Below are 22,334 nucleotides of genomic sequence, written 5' to 3' on the forward strand. Positions count from 1 at the left end.
ATCTTTGTCATGTTCTTTCTGTGGGGTTCCAAAAACTAATATGCCATAATTATAGCTAAATGCAGTTACTACAGGCTCCATGATAAGTTGAACAACACCTTGGAAAGGTTCTGCAGCAGATGATACACCAAAACTCAATAGCTTATAGCGAAATAGACAATTATGCCTAGAAATGGTTGTATTGTACCTGTATTTTTCTTCAAGCTCCAATTGGTGATATCCTTTAAGTCGAGTTGAGAGAAGAACTTTGCACCATTCAGTTGAATTATCATATCAGCAATACCGGGATGTCTCACTCTCTCAATGGGCTTGTTGGCCTGACGCATGTCAACGCATATGCGTACAGCTCCTTCATTGTCTCTTTTGAGCACTACTACAATGAGAGAAACCCATGGCATCGGACCAGTGGAACATTCAATGTTGGCATGTTTAAGTAACTAAATAAATTCCTTTTAAACAGAGTCTTGCAAGTGAAACACAATTTGTCTTTATCTTTGAGCAAGAGGATGAACATTCTCATTTATCGGTAACTTCACTTTAATCTCTTTGAGTTTTCCTAGCCCATGAATCAATGAAGGAAACTGACTTCCATTTTCATGATGAACATTCAGATTGTAGCTCACTAATATCAGTCCCATATCAGCTGCAATATTAAAACTCAGCAAACATTCAATTGAAGCTGTTCCTTGAAGTACATGAATAGGTGCTTGTACCTCATTTTTCTTGTATTTCATCGTGGCTACAAAGGATCCTTGACTCTTCAAGGGATTCGAAGCAGCTCATGTGTATACTTTGTTTTTTTTACTTAATAAGTTGTGGTAACGGAGACAGTTCGTGATACTTCTCCTGAAGCATATTTATCGACGCACCACTATCAATTATGAATGATATCAAACACCCATTTATTTTAAGAGTGATATTCGGACAATGTTGAGAATGCGTTTAGTACTTCTTCATGCCGATTTTTCTTCACTTTGAGTTTTTTCTCACATTAAAACAGTCCCACATGTGCATGCCTTTCTGAGGTAAACATCAATGTCGCACACTTATTATTGTATCTTTCACTGGAAACTGGGACTGAGGAACGCTTTGCCGATGATTCAGATGATGATAGACTTTGTTTGGTGTTGATTTGCCTCAGTTTATGTGACAACAAATCATGCATCGTACTCACTAGGTCGGAATATTGCTCCATATCGTGGCACAATTTGGCTGCGAACGAGTCATACGGACAAGTTCAAGTCCTGGAAACAATTTAGTCAGCACGTGTGCGATCTTCGCATTGTACTTGGTTGTTCGGACCGGTGTACAATTTAGTCATAAACAAGGGCTACGAATCAGATCTGGGAAAGGCAAATCCGATTTGGAGGCATACGAACGACATCAGAATCGGGATCCTAGTGGATACTTGGTGAATGGAACATGGCTTATGATAGAAGTTTACTTTATAATCTATTGTGCATCATCACTATTCTCCTATCATTTCTGGTTGCAGCGTTGGTGCTTGGGGCTCAAAACCACTCCTCACCCCCTATTTTTCCAATAAGAGAATTGGATCACGCTTCAATGATATTATTCATGAGACATAAAGTGGTGAATAATGTAAAATCTACAGGGGCATTTAAGAAAAAAATACTGGTTTAGAGGGGGGTATATCGTTGTCATAACATAGGCCCCGCAGGCCCTGCAGTGTGTGTGGGGGGGGGGGGGAGTTCCAAGGCCCCCACACAGCACAGTATCCTTGCCTGAGAGCCGTTGGTTGAGTCCAGAGGGGGGCCCCCCTCAAGTTTCTTTACCAAACTTGAGTACATATAGCATCTAGCATGAGCAGTAAAGCAGTAAGGGGGCTTTATAATGTCAAGAGAGCACCAAATCACTGAGCTTCGTATTGGATACTTCAAAGACAATTTTTAGTGAAGCCACAATATCAGATGTTGCCAAAATTGCTATGCTGTAACTCTACAAAATGTGAATTTGAAAAATTGGCTCTAGCAAGACGATATTGTCCTTTTGGTAGGGGCATGCTACTATTACATTTGTTGCAGATATGGTTATTGTGGAATGAGTTGTTCAGGGCAAATTTCTAGAAGTCCAAAATCTTGGTCGTGAAATCTCTACTTTAGGCACTTAGATCAAATTTGGCCTTCAATGACTAAATATAGCACCCACAACCACTGCTCATGCTTTAAATAATACATGTTCAAAGTAGCAGATTATGCTATACAGAAAGAATCATGCATTTCTGCGTGTTCAATACAATGTGGGCCTTTGTTGTTTCGTAATGGTGTCCATTTTGCAGTAAAGGCTTTTAGGGGCATGGTGCCCACTCTAAATTAAAAATAGAGTTTACAGTCAAGGGGCTTGGATATGATGTTCCAGTAAGGTTGAAGGCGGGGGCAGGGTTTTTCTAATATGAACCTCCCAGTCAATGTAGTGCTGTCACTTGACCTAATGCTATTTAGCCCCTTTTTTCCCAATACCTTTCCTTTAAAGCTTCTTTGGATAGAGCTTGCAGACTAGATGGGTTGTCCCACATTTTGGACAGGCCAAATGCAGTAAGTGCCCATTTGATGTCTCTGAGCCAGCCTATTTTTTGAAAGCGGTTTACCTCTATAACATTCCCAAGACCGCTTGCATTGATGGTCCGCTGGGCGGTACTCCATATTCTACGTCACTATAGGGGCACATTAGGATTGCGGTTAATCCGCATCCTCTGGGCCGGCGGAAGCCACCGCCGGCCCGGAGGATGCGGATTAACCGCTGCGGACTGAAAAAAGCCCCCCCGCCAGATTAGGATGGCTGGGGAATCTTTTTTCCGTCCGCAGCTTTTCCGCCGCGGTCGCCTTCCGTCCACGGCAGAAAAGCACTAACATGGCTGGCGGTGTCTATCAGACACCGCCAGCCATATTAGGATGTCTGGAGTTCTATGCCTTTACACGGCGGCATTTCCGCCGTGCAAAGGCATACGGATTTTTGTTTGGGGGCCCGTTGCGGGACCCCAGGGGTGAAGGGGAGGGGTGGGGGGTGCACATAGGGGGTACCTATGGTACCCCCCTGCATTTGCGGGCACAAAGCGGCAGGCACTGCGCGGTGCCTGCCGCTTTGTGCATGCAAATGCACAGCTTTCATTTTTAACATTGCGGCGGGTGCTGCTTCAAGCAGCACCCGCCACAATGTTAAACATCCTAATTTGCACGGAGGGACCGCCGCTGCGCCTGCGGACGGTCCCTCCTACTCTGGGGTGGCGGACGGACTCAGGTCCGTCTGCCATCATAATCGGCCCCATAATTAGGGACGAAGCCTGGCTGAGTCAACCAGGGAATGCCTTCACATATCACTAAGCAGTGGAAGAGAGGGAGTGCTTTTGGGGAGACTGGTGATTGATCGTAGGAACCTATTTTCAGCAGAAGCTAGCTTTGTCATATTTCCAAACCCCCAAAGCTCAGAGCCATACAAGATTGAGCTCACCACCTCAGCATTATAAATCTGTAATGTAGGACAAATTGGTTTAGTCAGAGATGTACTAAATTCTTTGCTTAGGGCTCCTGCCAGTTGTCTATGTTTCAGTGCCATTGTTTCCATATGGGCCCTCCATATCTTTTTATCTCCAAGGTGATGCCTAAATAAGTAAAGGCATCCACTTGCTCTAGTGATACATCATCCATAATAATTTTCCCCTTAAAAGATCAATGTTTGTTAAAGATCATGAGGTTTTTTTTCTGCATTTATCTTTAACCCTCTAAGCTTGCAGAAATCTTCAAATGAAGGCAGCGCACGCTGTTTCCCACTAGGTGTCTTTGAGATAATAAGCGTGCCGTAAGCAAACATTAGGATAAGACCTTCGGAACCAGCTAGGTCGGGCATCAGTGGGTGTGAGAGATAAGAATTTAGTAACCTCATTGATGAAAAGGGAGAACAACGTAGGGGCCAGAACGCATCCATGGCTCACTTCCTTTTTGACCGGGAATGGATCAGTGATGTTCACTTGTGTGCCACAATGTATTTGAGCAAAGTTGTTCTTCTGAAGGCGGATTACAAAGGATAGCAGATCAGGCAGCATACCTAGGTCCCGTAGTACCACCCAAAATTTGTAACGGGATACTAGGTCAAAAGCAGATTTTAAATCGACATTACAGCTTACATGCTGCCATTGCAGAGTGCAACTGTTCGCCAATATATCAAAATAATCAAAAAACCTGGCCTATAGTGCTTATATGCACACAGAACCCTGCCTGGTGGGGGGTAAACATGTTGTTGTCATGTATCCACTCTTGCACCTCTCTTAGGGCTAGGCGTGCTACCATCTTTTGAATTGAGTCAATGAGGCTGATGTACCGGTAATTCCCAGGCATGGATCTATCCCCCTTCTAACAGACTGGTATGATCTCCGCCCCTTTCTACGTATCTGGAATGGGGGCACCCTGAGAGATGACATATGCTAACATCATTATATACCTGCACCACTTCACCTTACCGTATAAAAATACGTCAGCGGGAACACTATCAATGCCCGAGGCTCTCCCCCGGGAATTGCATTGTGGGCCACCATTACATCTGATGACTCAAATACCAGGCCCGATGGATAACATGTGGTCAGTACTAGTAATTCCCACTCCTCCTTAACATTAATACTGTAAAAATGTTACCCAAGATTCTGGAACAACATAGTTATCTGGGGGAGGGGCATGTACACCCCTGCCCCATTTTACAAGAGCCCAGAAGTGTTGCAAGTTACTCCTTGAACATGCTAATTTCAGCACCTGCAATCCACTTTCATCCCACTCTTTTTTTGCTTTTGCCTGGGCAATTTTATAAACCTTCCAGCATTCCTTATTTTATTCAGGTTTTTGGTTCTGATGGCTTCCCCAAGAGATTTACGAGCCAACCTACATTCTTTATTATACCAATTTTGATGGGTTTGGGAATGCGTACCTTTGCCACTACATTGTCTCTGAAATTGAGACTGCATTTTATCAAATAAAGAGTCATAGTGGCTATTGGATACACCGGTTGAGTACTAGCGCAGTGGGCCTCTATTGCGGCAACCACGTCATCCACGTCCCTGCTGACAGAGGACAGTGTTTCAGGGTTTTCAATTATTTTAGACTATTTGAGTCTCCTAATGTTGTTACTAACCAGTAGATCTCTGGTAGATGTTAAAACGGGAGGGTGAGCTGGGTCTTCCAAATGCAGGCGGCAGAGGGCAGAAGAAAGTGGGTTAGGGTCACTCTCCACTCAATAAGGTTGTGCCATAGCTTTAGTTCAATAAGGAGGTATTCGATACAGCTGGAGTAGTGGACATTGTTAAATGTGCTAACCCCTTTCCTATCGGAAGTTGTTCTACCATTAGCCGCCCTGATACCTCTTTCCAGGCAGAATGCTTTTAATTGTAACCCTACTTCTGACCATCGTTTTACTGGCAATAACTCCAGCTTGGGAATACCCAAACAGTGTCATCTTCTGCTGTAAGGTAACTATCCTCACTGTCCAATTGCTCGAAGGTTTCATTTAAATCACCGGCTAGTATAACAGAGGATTCACCTGCACTTTTGTCCAAGAGCACCTCGAGGGCTGCTATGGTGTCAGATTTCCTCCCATCTCTAACCCCTCTTGCATATATGTTGTAAATGTCGATATTGCCAAGTGCACTGTTCATCAGACGAATGGTAATGATGTCAAGGCTCCCTGTCAGGAGCTCCAAGATCATGAAACCAATTCCTTGGCGAATCCAGACAGTCAGCCCCCTTGATGGACGACCCTTGCATCCAGGGATGGCTGGGGCATCAACATTTAGATATCCTGGGCAGAAAACTGGAACTGCAGACCATGTTTCCTGAAATAGGCAGACCTCAACAGCCAGGCTAGCTTGAATCCAGTGGCAAAGTGAGCAAGGGACCCACATCTGGGCATTCCCTGCGAACAAAGCAACAAAAGGAGATTATGGACGGAGCGCCGAAACTTTTCAGACACTCACCCCCAGTCACAGATCTGAGTTGAATCCATCATCGTTCTTTAACTCACTTTGCTACCCCAGTTCAGACACAGCTATATGCAAATCAGTCTTGACCCTGTGCCTCATGGGCACAGTTCAGCCCAAACTGCCAAGCCATGTCTTCCCTGGACCGGAAACAAGCATCCTGGTACTGGTTTCAAGCTAACAGCCCTCATCAGCCAGGCTAGGTTGAATCCAGTGGCAAAGTGAGCAAGGGACCAACGCCTGAGCATACCCTGCCAACTTAGGGCGAACAAAGCAACACAAGGAGATGATGGACGGAGCGCTGAAACTTTTGAGACACAGTCACCCCCATTCACAGATCTGGGTTGAATCCATCATCGTTCTTTAGCTCACTTTGTCACCCAAGTTCAGACACAGCTATATGCAAATCAGTCGTGACCCTGTGCCTCATGGGAGAAATCCCGAAACCAGTCCTAGGATGCTTGTTTCCAGTCCAGGGAGGACCTTGCCTGGCAGTTCAGGCTGGAATGTTCCCATTGGGCGCAAGGTCAATACTGAATTGCACATGGCTGGTTCCAAACTGGAATGGCATGGTGAACAAAAAAATGATTGGTTTAGGCCCAGATCTCTGTACTGGGGAGAATGTATGACATTGTTCTGCATTCTGTCCATGAATTGTTCTTTTTGTAAATTAAGTAAATGCCAACTTTCTAAAAGTGGCATTTGCTCAAGAGGAATTTAAAATCCAACTTAAAAAATGTAATAAGGTAACCACAATCTTATCCTATGGCGAAGATAGGCCTTGTAGTAGTGAAAAAAGAAATTGGGAGTTTTTCACTACCAAGACATGTAAAATTTAAAAGTGCATGTCCTGTTTTATAAAAATAAACTTCACCCTGTCCTGTGGGTTACACAGGGCATTCCTTAGGGTTGACATGTGTAAAAAGGGAAGGTGTAGGCCTGGCAAAGAGGTTTACTTAGAAAGTCGACATGGCAGTGTTGAACTGCACACACGGGCTCTGCAGTGGCAGGCTTAAGACATTGTTAAGAGGCTACTTATGTGGGTAGCACAATCAGTGCTGCAGGCCCACTAAGTAGCATTTAATTTACAGACCTTGGGTACATGTAGTGCATTTTACTAGGGACTTATAAGTAAATTAAATATGCCAGTTGGGGATGAACCAATATTAAAATGTTTATGGGAAGAGCACACACACATTAGCACTTGCTAGCAGTGGTAAAGTGTACAGAGTCCAATTTCTTGTTTAAGATTGGGAACAAAATAGGTTATATGTTCAGCAAAAAAATAGAACAAGCCTTAAACAAAAGTACACAGAGTACTAAAGCAAGCAAAAACAACTTTAGAAAAATGGAGGCAAGCAGGCACAAAGTTGGTGAAGAGACACCTTAAGGCCTTCAGGTCTAAAATACCTTATATAAAAGTCCTCCTTTTCTAACTCTGTAGAGCGTGCGACAATCATGTTTCCTCAAAATACATTCACAAACCCAGGTGGAACTGTCACTCCCCAGCAGAGCCTAAGCACCTCCCAAGAGAGTTACCGCATTAATTGAACTAAGCAACAAGTTCCAGCCTTCCTCTGAACACATACTCTTCCCATCACATATCTCATATTTTGCCAGTATCTAGGCAAATAATAATAAAATCCCTTCACACAGACCTGTGGTACATAGTACAGTGAGAAATAACCCTGCTGCTGGTTTTCCCTTTCCTTAAAACTATCCATCTACAATTGTTTGTACTTCACCAAACATCATCGATAATGATAATGGATTGTTGATACGCCCTGATGTTGCAGTAAATATTAGCAACATTTCTTACTTGCCCCTTATGTGAAACAGGCAGACAAAAGACCAGGTGAATAAACACATCATATTCAGAAAAATGCCCAGGTCCCTTGCACCAGATACTAAAATCATGGGGCAGATTTACTAAAATTTCATGCAATGCACTGCGGCCAGGCAACTTGCTGTGCTGCATTACATTGAAGGTCAACATCAGAAATGTGCTGTATTTACTAAGATATGGCACATTTCTGCTGCCTCCTTCTGCTGGTGCACTGTGTGCTACCTTGCGATAATGCAGGCACCCTCGCACCAAGGAGGGAATGTCACTGTCTGGGCACCCTGGATCGAATCTGCGATAAAGTCTTCCATGTTCCGACATAGGGCCTGATTTCGAAGTCGGCGGAATTCCTTCCGCCCGACACCAACTCAGTCCTTGGACTGACAGACACCTCATTAGGATGCGACCGAACACTGTTCGATTGCATTCCTATATTTCACCATGGATGCATGCATTACAGCTGTAAACCAACTGTAATGCATGCTCCCAAAGTAAAGAAGGACGGTGCTGTTCATCCCTGCACTCTGTGGCAGGCACCTCAGGGTGGCTGTGGTGCCCCCTCTGCCTCCAACTGAAGGCACCTCTGCCTCAAACTGGAGGGGATGCACCTAAGGTGGCCCTGCTGGGGGCCCTCAAACATGCTTTCTGACATGGGGCTGCCATGGAAACCATATCAGAAACCGTGCATTGTAATCTCAAGGACGGAAGGCCCGCCCTTGAGATTACTGTCTGGATTCCGTCATAAGTCTACTGGAATGACCGGCCAGTTTACTTTCCAACCGCCTATATCTTAATTTGGCGGTCGGAAAGTAAACCGAGGAGCCCATTGTGATGCTGTTTGGAAGGCTCCGACCATCAGTCAGAGCATTCTGAGCTGCATCTGCATCATAATTGGTCCCTTAGTCTCTTTTTTGGAAGTACAAAAAACTCTAGGGGGACGAAGCAGGAAGCTGTAGCTGAAGACAGTTCCAGGGGCTTGGATAACCCTTTGGCAAAGGACCGGTAAACAGGATTTGCGGCTGTAGAGAAGAATATAGTAGGAGAAATTGTGAAGTCAATGTGACTGGCGAAGCACCTCAGGTGGATAGACAAGTTAGCAGTTCCTGGTTGCTTCTTGGTTCTCAATGCAATTTGTGGCCACACATTTTCCAAGTCCTCAGTTTTAGATTTTGCCCATTTGGGCCCCTTTAGCACCACAACCAAGGCCCCAGACTGGTCGGACAGCACTTGGGCGTTCAGGACACACTCAGGCCGGGTCCAGGTGAGGGTTTAAGATGGTGGGAGCCTTTTGTGTCCCTGTAGATCTGAAAGAGAGGCCAGCAAACTAGCTTTGCAGTCACTGTGGTAGTCCTGGGTTCAGGTGACGATGCAGGCCTCAACGGCAGGGATGACCTCTGAGGACCCAGGCAGAAAAGCTGTCTTTCCAGGTTTAGCAAAGCACTCTTTCAGCAGGTCACAGCTTTAAGAGTCCTTCCTCAGGCCCAGGAGTGAACTGAAGAGTGGGTCTGAGGCTCCTAATTTTATACCTGATGAAGCGTCTTGAAGGCTTCTTTGAAGTGCATGGAATTTCCCAACTCTCCTGCCCTGGCTCCAAGCTGGCTGCAGTGACAAGGTTCAGGTGATAAGTGCTTTGTGTGAAGGCTTCGGGCTGCAAAAGCAGTCCTAGGACATGTTTTAAAGTGTTACTTATGTGGGTGGCATAATAAGTACGGCAGGCCCACTACTAGCATTTAATTTACAGGCCCTGGGTATATGGTATACAATTTTACAAGACACTTATCAGTAAATTAAATATGCCAATCAGGAGTAAGCCAGTCACAATGTTATGGGGAGTGTGCATAAGAACTTTAGTACTGGTTAGCACTGGTAAAGTGCTTAGAGTCCTAAGGCCAATAAAAACTAATTTCAGCACAAAAGGAGCACCCTAATGCTGACAGATCTAACACTGCCTCTTTCAGCCTTCTCCCTCAAGCCTTACAATACCTTCAGGGAGGGTTTTCCTTAGGACTTTGTCATTCGATTCTGAAGACTCAGTGGGCAGCAATAAGGACCTTTGGGCTCCTTGGGGAAATTTGGTGCACTTCCAAGGCCTTGTATAGAAGTTATTTTCAGAGTTTTCTAATATCTTCCCCACAGTATCTTATTTGTTTCTGGTCTGAGATCTTCCTCTGCTTTACAGGCTTTGAGACACTCACCTTTTGAGTCTATACATTCAATTGATGTCAAGACTCTGACGTTGAAAGTGTTCTTGCAAGTCGCCATTACTTGAGCCAGGAGGTTGTGTGAACTTTGTGCTTTGTCATGTAAAGTCCCATTCTTTAGGGTCTTTGAGGGTAGGATTGTGTTAGGACCAGGCCTGGGGTTTATTCCTAAAGGGAAATATTTCTTCTATACCCAACAATAGGCCATTTTGCCAGTTTTCTTTACAAATCCTAAGTCTCCTGAATGGATCATTATTCACTTTTTAGATGTACAGAAGCAGTCCTGGTGTACCTTTTAAGTGTGAAGTACTTTAGGCATGCCACTTCTAAAGGGTCATAAACCATCCACCCAGACTCTCAGCAGATGGATTTGGTCTTTGAATTCCTTGGCATACTAGCATAACAGAGTTCCTTCGACTTTAGGTGTACAGGACAGGTCCACTAGAGGTATGTCTACTTCCCTATTTCAGTGTCGGGGAGCTTCCTTGCCTGAGATTTGTAGAGGGTGGCCACAAGTGCAGTTCCCTATAAATATATTAAACACAATAGGGTCATGCATGGTTCGACAATGGAAGAGGTTTTTGGTTCTAAAGCTCTGTCTGCTGTGAAGTAGCACTAGTATGAAGTATTACAATAAATCTCCTTTTTGCAGTTGTCCTGGCTTTTTTTTTTTAGCTTGGGTACACCCTAACTATCAAATGGATCTAACTGAGAGAGATTGAGTGTGATACATCGATTACTTAGCAGTAATTGCATTAGTCCGAGTCCATCTCATGCTCAAATTTATTACTCCAAAACACACAAGATGATGGACGGAATGTTGCACAATGGCAAAACATTCACCCCCAGTCACAGACCTGGGTTTAATCCATCGTTATTTTGCTCACCAAGCCACCCCAGTTCAGACAAATGTATTACTCCCTCCCTCCCACTCCGTGAAAGCAGGTCAACAGTATATAATGGGCTTGGCGACAAAACAGCAAGTGAGGAGGGTGAAGGGTCTTTTGAAGGCTTTTGGAGGAGTGTCACATAGGTTTTAACAATGTAAGGGATCTAAGCTAGAGATGGACGCGGAATAACACAATTACCGATAAGTAATCAATACAGTACTGTCAGTTGGACAGAACTAAATTGTGGGAAGCCTCCTCCAGGCACTGAATCTATATTGCCTATAGGTATCATGCACTTAGTTATTACTCATTTGTGCCATACGTGTCAACATTCTAAGGCAATTTTTCATTTTTACGTTATCCTACTGAAATTGGAAAACTACTGTTTCCAAAACCATGGCCTGCACCATCTGTGAGCATCCTAGAGCAAACATCTGTTCTCCACTTTGCAGTGGCATCACTGGATATTATACGGGAATGGTGAGGGCTATGGCTGAACATAGCTGTTTTCCTTCTAGGCCTGATTCTTGAATATGGTCTGAAATCTGCAGTTGCAGGTTTTATCCCATTCACAGATGCAGACCTCTGACTATTTAAAATTCACAAAACCTTTCCGGATTTCCCCTGCAACCCAGCTTTCCTGGTATAATCCCGAAAAGATTTTTTTGTAATGCTTTGATTCCAAGTAAAAATATATGCACATGCTCATTAGTTCATATGAATACACACATACCAAGTTATCTTTTTTTTATACTGTACATATATTTTTCTCTGGTGAGAACCACCTTTCCCTACTCTCCCACCACGCTCTTCTTGAGTACTGCTATGGAGTACCAATGTACCTTTATAGTTAAGCATAGCACATTTACACAATAGACGTTAATGTAGCATAGCATAACATAATGTAACATTTGAATGCTGTGTTAAGAGTGGTCCTCAAAGTTCCATAGAACCAGAAGAAATTCTCTGCAGTCTAAGTATAACCCTTCATGATTTGCCCCCTAGCATTTAGCTGTGATATATGTGGTATTAGGCAAATTTACAATGACAGCCAGCACTGTTTGCTAAAGCTGGTTAATACAAAGACATTATAAACTGAGATATATATACCCTTACGTATGATCACCATACACAGGAGGAATAGCTCTGATTTGATTTTGTTGCATGAATTTGGCATTTTTAGGGGAATGAGCCAGAAACCTGTGTGAGATATGTCAAGAGAAGCTGGTTCATGAAAAATGACGGGCCAAAGCCTGAACTGTAAATTATGTCCACCCTGACAGCCAAATCTGCTGTTAAGATTTGAGCATCCAAATTGTATGTTGCTTGAGCAATGGTTAGGAAGTCGAAAATTTGACCCATGCAAACTTCTGTCAGCAAATAAACCAATGCTTTATTTGTCAAACAATAAGTACAGGACCCAGATTTTTCTCGAAAGCCCTCCAGCGTGGCTACCAAATGTCCGATTTACCAAATACCATGGAAAGCTGTCTTTATTTCATCTCAAGCCTCTTCACCCACCAACATACTCTCCCTGCCCCGTTAGCTCACCCCTGAAAGTTCTTCTTTATCCTTGTTTTCTCGATTTGGCACATTCTGTCGTTAAATTCCTCCTCCTCTCACCTCTTCCGTGTCAAAATCTGATGGTTAAATAGAAGTACCTGGTCCTGAAAAAAAGACCCTACCTTCACAACCAGCAATTCAAATAAACCAATGCCAGTTCCTATATCAACAGCATAACCTGATCCTGAGGAAGCAAGTAGAAACGTTGCAGACAGTCGTTTGCACCAAGGTGCGTGACAAAAGTCAACTAAGATCTGTCACTGTTTCTTCTTGATGGACCCAAAAATGTCATCGTCATCAGTTCACCAAAATTCCAAATGTAGTGAAATCAACACCAATCACCAATGATGTATTAGCGTTGGCCTATGTCACATCTTTAGCCTCTCGGAAGCTTCCTTTTCTATATATATAAAACCCTTAGACCCCCTCTTTAAATTCTCTTCCTATAGCTGCCATCGTCACAGCTCAGAGGCAGCAAAGGCAGCGCCAAAGGAAGTTGGGCTGCACCTATTTGTCCCTGAGGCACCTAGAGCTCCTGAGAAATCTGAACAAGTTAACATTTTTGAGGTACTAAAAGTTCATCTTTTTGGGGTAGGGACAAGCCAATAAGATATCATTCTTAATAGTTCTAGTAAAGTGTATTGGCTCACCATACGCTGTCTCCGCTTTTCTTCAGAACTGTTCCTGAAATATCGTAATATTCTTGGACGCGCAGATTTCCTTCGGCGTCATGGGCGGAGACAAAGTTTGTCACTGGACGGTTTGGAATCCCTAAGCAGCGCAGAACTAAAAAAAACAAAAAAACAATTACTTTAGTAATTTTATACAAGGTTAATCAAAAACTGTAAAGACAGATATGCATATGAGTGTATAGATGAAAAGGAGTGCTTAATTTGTAAAAAACATGAAGTGCCAGGGCCCTCATCAGGAGGCCATTGCAGCCTACATAACCCATTGTCCCTGCCAGCTCTGCCAATGGCAGTACCAAACCAGCTACTAACCATCACACTCCTACAAGTGTGACATTTCCGACTATTCCAGGTCCAGCTATAAGATTAGCAAGGGCAGCAGGTATTAGTCATTTTTAACATATATCGAATTAGTAAACAACTGTTGTTGTGCACACTCTAAATCAGACAGACAGAAGGTCATAAGTGCCGGTGCTGCCAATTAAGTGCCAGTGCTGAGCACCGGAAAACACTGGCTCAAATCAAGCACTGATGAAAAGGCTACCATAAAGCTGGGTTCACTTTACCCATAATAATATTGCATCTGCTAAATAGCCTACAACTAAATCACAAGGTACCATTTTTCATTGCAGGTCTTCTTAACTAGACTTATCTTTCAATTTAGCGGTTATGGCAATGTAGTGGATGCAATATTTGTTCATGCAATTTAATAAATGCCATATATTGGGGGTATAGCTCCCTGATATTTCCCATTTGTCAGGATTTCATTTTTACAGGAGTTGTAACTCAAGATGGAACCACATCAACATGAAATATGGTGAAGGTCATTCTTCACCAGGAGCATTATGTGTGCTCTTGTGCAAGCCTCGGTATTGATGGAAGAAGGAACAAGACATTGCTCATTGGCTAGTAAAGTCCTACAGCCTTAACTAAAAACTCATCAGATATTTTGCACTCCTACAGGTTTCCTTCAAGACTTTCTTGAAAGATTCATGTGACTTAATCCCGTCATTGGATAGCATTATACAAACAACTATTTTTTTGGAGGATATCAAAATGACTATAGTAAGGCTGGTGAATGTTGTGTGTTGATACACATTTAATTAGATGTTCAAATGAACATCTGGTTGTGCTTTCAACACAATAAAGGTCAGGAGAAAGGACTTTTTTCCTTTGGGGGTGTATATCTCACAATATTTTTTTCGTGAATGTACTACAATAAGGTACGAACTCTACACTGAAGCCAAACCCATTTTTTGTTCTTCTTGTCAGATTTGCTTTTTAAAAGCAATTCTTTATTAAATATTTAATCATACAGGTAAGGATCAAGCATAGAAGATGATACAGAAAACAAATATCTCCCAAACATGTTTTAACCAGATGTCAATTCCTAACTATCCTTAACAAATAAATCACAAGCATGATAAATATGGGGGAGGAGAGGAAGGTGACTAAAGAGAGGGAAGGGTCCGGGGTAAGTAGAGGATAAGTGGTATGACAGTAAAAGTTGGGAGAAGTGAAAAGATAATTGCCTCATTTGCTAACAACAGAAAATTAAAAGAACATGGTTACATGTTGGGTATATTCAAAACCATAAGCATTAATTAAGCATACAGTGTGTTTAGGCACTGGATAAGCACCACCCATTTGTATGCCCCCCTGTCATTGGGGAGGACTCGACCAAGACAGGTTGGGCATTATTCGGAGAAAAAAAAACAAATGCATTAGAAAAGTGACCACGGTTCTGCATTCTGAAAATCAGTTTCACAATTTGCTATGAGCATCATCTTGGCATCCAGGTCAAATGGCTCGGAGGATCAGTTGAGTTCTTTCATCTGAGGTGCCCCCGTTGGCCACCATCAAGGACATGGTCTTCCATCTCCTACAGTAGTTTGTTAGGTTATTGATATAAGAGCAGAGCAAGGGAACGAGATGGGGAGGGGAGTCAGGGTCTCTGCTTTCTAACATTTTGTACAAGTGCATGAGTTAATATCTCCAGCAGAACAAATAGTAGATGAGTCCCTTCGGCAGAATGCTTGATATTGTCCAGTCCCAGTTGTGTAAGATAAGCAGGCTAACCTGTTTTCATTGTATTCCAAACCTTTTGAAATCAGGGCCTGTCCGTTTTTTTATTCAGCTGCTTAACCCCAAGATAAATAAAAACTGTATAATCCAGTGTTTACAAAACGTGTTTGTTTGCAGTGATTGTTATAAAGCTAATATTTTTTTATTTAAATGGAAAGTAATGAAGAGTTTGTAATGTCTTTCCATTGGCAGAGTGGTCAATGGACTTAAGGTGGACTGTTTTAAGCATAGAAAGTCTGTGTATTGCACTATGACTCACACTTAATTACCCTCGCTCACATCTCATTCACTATGACATGTTGGTCAGATTTGTTTTGCCTGGTACCACAATCTGTAAAGATGGACTTTTTTTCACTGTGCAGAGAAATGATTTGCAAAACAGTTTTGTATTCCCCTAAACATTTCTGCAATCCGAAGCAGTCTTTGATCCTAAAAGACTATGCATTGTCCAGTTTGTGCGCTGTATGGTTAGAATCATAGATATAATCTTGAAGATGAACATATTTTCATGTCATACATAGTTTCTACCTTAGTCACATCCCAGTTGCTGTGAAAGGGGACTCCTACATTTAGCCATCCAAGCTCTGTCATTAGTGCAATGAACAGGGCCGGACTGGGAACCACAACCGGCCCTGGCAAAGTGCCCGGCCGGCCCCCCTCCTCACTCGGGGGGTTGGAGTGCCGCCGAGCTCTTTGTCAAGGCCGATTTTGGTACAGGGCCGATATGCTGCAAAAATGGCCCCCAGGGGCCCACAACCGGCCCCCACCTGTGCGGCGCACCGGGGGATTGCCCGGTGCCCGCTATGGCCAGTTCGGCCCTGGCAATGAATAAATGAAACACAGATGAATTTTGGAACTCATATAGCACAACCTTTAATGGCCAATGGCAATGTAATGAAAAAATAAAGTAAAGAAATTAAATAAATTTTTCTATATATCATACAATAGCTGAATAGCTGAAGAGCTGTTGAATATGTTTTAAAAGGTGGAAAAAACATCATTTGAATACATATTGATTTGGTACAAGTCAAAATAACTGTTGACTAAAACTATGGAAGGATAAAGAAAACTTATGGGCATATTTACAGGCCCTCTCTACCACAGGAGAGTCACCTTTTTGAAGCTCCGGTGGCGCAGCGCAATTTTCCATATTTACAAGGTGGTGCTAAGCCGCTTTGTGTAGCTTAACTCCACCTTGTAAATATACCCCTTTCCACTGCAGTCCTCTGCAGCAGAGGGGCGTGGAGTGGGTGTTCCTGTGGGCGTTCCCTCACAACATCCATTGCTTGTTGACGCCGCCCCAGATTTACAACTATCCAGGTGTTAGAATAGTGAAACAAGAGGAAATCATTCTGCAGCACACATAGAAGGTGCAAATCGCCATTATTGATTATTTATGTGCAGGACGGTGTTCCTTCCTGCACATAAACAATCGTCCCTGCATCGACTGCGTCCTTGCAACATAGCAGCAGGCTGTTTGCACTGGCACCAGGCAGCTTTATTTGTGCCAGTGGAAACACAGGAGTGCGCTGTATTATTGTGAATCCAGCGCACCCCGGCATTTTTAAAATATAGGCGCGATGCGCTGCCAAATTTGGTTCAGCTCTGAGCTCTGACATTTTATTATAAATATGCCCCTTACTTTTCAAAAGCTCTGCTATGAGACTGACTAAATCACAAAGGCTTCAACAGAAACTGCAAATACTAGCAACACACAATTGAGCATAGGCAATGCACACTCGCACCTGTGCACATGACTCCTGCAAAGACCCAGCATTGGCCATATCTGACAGGCTCGTATCCTCCTTGGTGCCATTTCCTCAGGATGTCAACACTTCCACTCCATGTGATAGGATCAACTCCATCGGAGTAGTCACCACTCCACGTCCCCATCAACACTCCTTGGTCATCATTGCAGTTCACCTGAAAAGGAAAAATTAAGACCGGTGACAGATTTCTGTAGGTAAAGGGTTCTAAAGATGGCTCCTTCTGTAAAGTTAAACTCATGGGTCAGCATCTTGGCATTGCACAACTGTCATCTTTACAAGCTTGATCAAATGTGCATCCTAGGGTTGGCTTAATCATAACAGCGTTCAGTACAGTACCAGGAGAGAGTGTATGCTATGCATATACAGGGTAGATGTTAGTATAATTCAAAATTATAAATGCAAGCGATTGATGAGTTCTCATGAAAGGTGAATGGTGTATTATGTATTGCTGAGTGAGTTAGAATCACTATGGCTTTTTGTGGGTTAGTGTGGAAGCTTTTTTTTTTATCATTCAGCATTTGTCTGCCGACCAGCTAGTTAGCAGTGTGTTTGAGCCTAGAACTGGCAATGTGGGACAAGGGGATATCTATTAGCACTAAAAGGCTTGTACGTTCATTACATTTAACAATAAAGCACTTGGAGGGGAAGCTATGCCAGAAAAGTAGACCCTGTTGTAGGCAGTTTGCTCTCTCCTACTGGAACCACAATTGTGAAGTTATAAAAAGGAAGCTCTAAAATGCTTTATATTCTGACTTAGATTAGCAACTGCTCAAAGGATGAAAGTCCTATATAGAATGAATGTGAACTATAGTGGTTCCGTCTGTGATTAGTTCCTTCATTTATTTTCTAATGGAATGTCAGATCTTGATTGAATGTGGTGTGTGTATTGCCACTTGACTGGTCACTCTTCTAGTAATGTAAGACAGTGATTCTCAAGAGGATTGAAGGGCATTAATAAGAGTAGAGGTTGTATTTGTGAGTTGAAATGGACAGATCAAAAGTGAGACTGAGAGATGTAGCTAAGGGAGGACTGACTTCATGTGACAGCGGAATCGTGTGGAAAAACAAAAATGGATCACATCCAGAAAATCAGGCTGGCTGCATCAAGTGGAACAGCTAACAGGATCTAGATGAAAAGAAGGTGCTGCTTTATGTAACCTAATGGAATGTTGGGACCTTGCTGTGAGAAATTGGTTTGTTAGTTGAGGGGGATGTGGGCCCTTCTCAAGCAAGAGCCACAATTCTTATAGAGTGAACCACAAAAAGTCGCTAAATTAACTTGTGCTTAACCCTCTGGTAACTTGGTACAAAAGCAGTCAGGCTCAACTTAGAGCCAATGTGTAAAGTACTTATGCAGCATTCAAATCGCAGTATAGTGAAAACACAAGAAAAGTTCCACACTAATTTAGAAAAATAGAGCAAAGTGTAATCCATTATTTGACACCAAAATAACAAAAATCCAGTCAGTAGATCCACAGATATACATTATTTAAGATTCCAAGTAAGGATAGGGCCTAAAAGCACAAAGTGACACTCACAGTCATGTGGTCATGGGAGACCATGTGAAAAGCACAAGTTCGGGATGATCACCATTGAGCGTGGATCAGATTGGTTCCACTGAAATAGTTGCTTTCTAAATCTAGAAAGCAGGGTTCCGTTTGCAATGGAGAAGGATGTGATGTTCAAGGAGAGTGTTGCAGATGGTCATCACTGTAGCATGAAGAACAGGCCCGGTGTCATAGACAGGTGTCACTATAGCACTAAGATCCTGTTAGGCGACATGGACTGTCGTTGCTGAAGATTCATGTTGGCCTTCACTGAGAGCTGTTAATTATGTACCTTGAAATAGCGACCTCGCGTTGTCGAATTCCCTGGTGGTCACTGTAGCCTGAAGAGTTGGATTCCCCAAGCTTCATGTTGGCAGTTGGTATGAGCAGCAAGATCTTGTAACAAACCAGCCTGTTCACAGTTGCTAAGGGCAGAGAACCTCAGGATTTCTTCTTTTCTTTAAGGAGTAGCTCAATTGATGCAAAACCTAGGGCCCAGGACATAGGAGGCACCTCTTGGGGATCAGGTATTCACTCCAGCAGAGGCCAGCAGGACTCAGGCAGGTCTAGCTTAAGGTCCTTGCAAGTTCAGTTGTGGCAGGTCAGCTGTGCAGTTGTAGAGAGGCCTCTGAAACTTTTTGTGTCTCTTTGGCTCAGAGCAGGATGTCAGCTAGCTGACCCTTGGAGTAACTTCAGCCTGGGTTGAAGGGTAAAGGTCCAGTCTTCCTTCGCAGACAACAGGGCAGGCCTCAAGCAGCAGGGAAGCCCTCTGGCAGCAGGGCAGTCCTTCTTCTGTAGTAAACACAGGTGCAGGCGTGTACTGAAGAGTGAGTCTGAGGGTACGTTATACCTGGTGCCCCTCTGAAGTGGGAGAAGCTTCTGGAGTCTTCCCCTTACAGAGGTGTCTGGAATTTCCTGCCTCCCTACCCTGCTCCCAGTAAGTCTGGGGGCACAATAGGCTAATGTGAAGTTCTGGGCCAGTACCTTTGAAGTGCAAGTGTGGTAGGTGCCAGCTTTGCCCCCAAATCAAGTCAGGATGGCCCATCCTGCCAACACCCAGCCCTTTATTCAGATACTGTCTGGTATGAATACAGAAAGGCCAATTGGAAACCGCACCTAGTCATGTGTCAGGAAACAGGCTGCAGGCACCAAACAGGACAAGAGAAAAACAACTCTATAAAAGTGGCGTTTTCAGAATTGTGACTTAAGATCTGACTTAACCATTCAATCAATCAATGGATTTATTAAGCACAGTTAATAACTTGGCGGGGGTATCCAGGTGCGATGGGCTCGATTTGCCAGGTTTTTAATTCCCTATGGAATTCTAGAAGAGAGGATGAGGTCCGCAGCTGTAGGGGAAACATTTTCCATGTTTTGGCCATAAGGTAGGAGAAGGAGCATCCTCCACTGCCGCAACGGTGGATGTGGGGGTTGAGGGCGGGGAGAGGGACATGGAGCGTAGCTGTCCAAAAGGAATATGGAAGATGAGGCGTTGGTTGATGTAAGCAGATCCTTGGGTGTATACAACCTTGTATGTGTGGATCAACAGTTTCAATTGGCATCTTTTCTGTATGGGAAGCCAGTGGAGTTTTCTGATGTGGGGGTGATAGGGGTTCAATGAGGGACATCGAGGATGAGTCTGACTGTGGCATTCTGTATGGTCTGACATCTCTGTAGGAGGTAGGTAGAGGTCTCTGAGAAGAGATTGTTGCCATAGTCCAGTTGGCCAGTGAGAAGGGACTGTGTAAGAGTACTTCTTGTGTCCTCTAGTATCTGCTTGAAAATTCTTTGCAGCATATGCAGAGTGAAGAAGCAGGTGAATGAGACAGCTTTCATCTGAGACTTCATGGTCAGTTTGCTGTCCAGGATGATGCTAAGGTTTCTGTCATGTTCAGTAGGTGTGGGGGATGTTCCTACATCAGGGGGGGCACCAGGAGTCATTCCAGGGAGTGGTGTTGTTGCCGAAGAGGAGTACTTCCATTCTGTCAGAGTTCAGGTTCAGGCAGTTGTCCTTCACCCAGGTTGCAACACTCGTCATCCACCTGTGGAAGTTGGTTTTGGTGGTTGTGGAGTCTTTGGAGAGGGAGAGGATGAGTTGGGTGTCCTCTGAGTAGGATATGATGTTTATTTCATGGGATCCGATGATGTTGGGCAAGTGGGTCATGCAGTTGTTGAAGAGGGTGAGGCTGAGGATCCTTGGGGACGCCACTTATGATGTTTTAGGGTTCGGAGGTTCAAGGTAGTTAGTGGATCTTCTGAGTGTTTCAGTGAGGAAGTAGGTAATCCACATGAGTGTGTCTCCTTGCATACAGATGTGAAGCAGTCTTGTAATCAGTATGTGGTGGGATACAGTGTTGAATGCTGTAGCGTGATTGAGGAAGATCAGTGCTTCCATATCTCTAAAGTCAAGGTTGTCACCTGCCCAGCTCTCAGCTCAGTCTCATTGCTGTGGTTGCTGCAGAATGCAGACAGAGGTGTCAAGGAGGTGTTTCTGTTCCAGATGGTTTCTGTTTTGCATTGCTGATGGCTTTCTCAAGGACCTTGGTCAGAAAGGGGAGCATTAAGTTGAGGCAGTAGTTTTGGAGTCCGCTGGGGTCGACTGATTGCTTTTTAAGTAGTGGTTTGACCTCTGAGTGTCCCTGGTCTTTGGGGGAAAGTGACCCTGGTTAGTGAGGTGTTCAACCAGGTGGTGAATTTGTGGCTGATCCTGTGGCTTCTGAGATTGAAGATGTGGTATGGACAAGAGTCTGTGACAGCTCATGAGTGAACGGTGTTCATGATGGTGGTGGTGTCCTGGGGGGAGGTGAGGGGATCCATGTGGTCAGCAGGTGGTCCGTGCTGGTTGCTGTGAGGGGATGAAAGTAGAGGGAGTCTGTTGGTGCAGATGGAGTTTGATATTTCTGTAGATGGTGAAGATTGTATTGTAGAAAAAAATTCTGAGATTGTCACAGATTTCTTGAGAGGGGGTTATGCTGTTTCTTGTGGCAGTGGGTTTTTCCTAAAAATCTTGACGAGTTCTTTGCTGTTATTGAAGATGTGCATGGAATCAGGGTTTCTTGCAGATGCAGACAAGCTTGCCATTGGTGACCTGTAGCGTCCTCCATTAAGCAGGTACTGGGAGGTGGGAAGCGTCCTGAGTGGCAGTGGGTGGGGCTTGCATTAAAGAAAGGGGGAAGCAGTGGCAGGGAAGCCTGAGTGCGTGGAAAAGGGCAGGTACCAGCAGCAGAAATCAGGCAAACAGTAGAGAGGCAACAGCAATTAGCATGAGGGAAAAAGAGAATAAAGAAGCAAAACAGAGGCAAAACAGAGGGTAACGTGTATAGAACTGAAACGAATATAAAAAGACAAATGGCAAAAAGAAAATAAAGAGGCAAACAGAGGATAAAGAGAATAGAACAAAATGAAAACCAAAAGGCAAGAGGTGAGAAGATGATGACAAGGTGAATAGTGGATAAAGTGTAAAGACAGAGAGAAGCCAGAAATGCAATGAAGCAGCTTAGGGTTGTAGCTGTTCGGGAGCCCAAGGGAGAGAGCTGTGACTGAGGACCTGCTCAATCGGGTCATGTTGCCACCTTCATTTAGCAGGTTGTGGAAGGTGGGGGGGTGCTGAGTGGCGGTGGGCAGGCGATAGAGGGGAAGGGCAGGAAGGCAGAACAGCAGCAGGGGAGCACAAGGTTGGGAAAAGGGAAGGAAACAGGAGCGGTAATGGGGCAAAACAGTAAGAGAGGCACTGGCAATTAGCAAGATGCAAAAAGAGGATAACGTGGCAA

The 22,334-nt window shown here is 43.9% G+C and overlaps 1 protein-coding gene across 1 annotated transcript in view; it reads right to left on the bottom strand.

Annotated features, from left to right (window-relative positions):
- The window catches only part of LOC144768426 (protein-glutamine gamma-glutamyltransferase E-like), a 148,841-nt gene that overhangs the window by 66,339 nt on the left and 60,168 nt on the right, over positions 1-22,334 (bottom strand). Inside the window, exons 6-7 of the mRNA XM_078652073.1 lie at positions 16,994-17,171; positions 13,125-13,260 (exon numbers count right to left, since the gene is read on the bottom strand). Of these exons, the coding sequence (XP_078508199.1) occupies positions 13,125-13,260; positions 16,994-17,171 (314 nt within the window). The remainder of the gene's footprint in view (positions 1-13,124; positions 13,261-16,993; positions 17,172-22,334) is intronic.

The sequence above is a fragment of the Lissotriton helveticus genome, chromosome 7 (genome assembly GCF_964261635.1).
Source record: "Lissotriton helveticus chromosome 7, aLisHel1.1, whole genome shotgun sequence".
Taxonomy (NCBI): domain Eukaryota; kingdom Metazoa; phylum Chordata; class Amphibia; order Caudata; family Salamandridae; genus Lissotriton; species Lissotriton helveticus.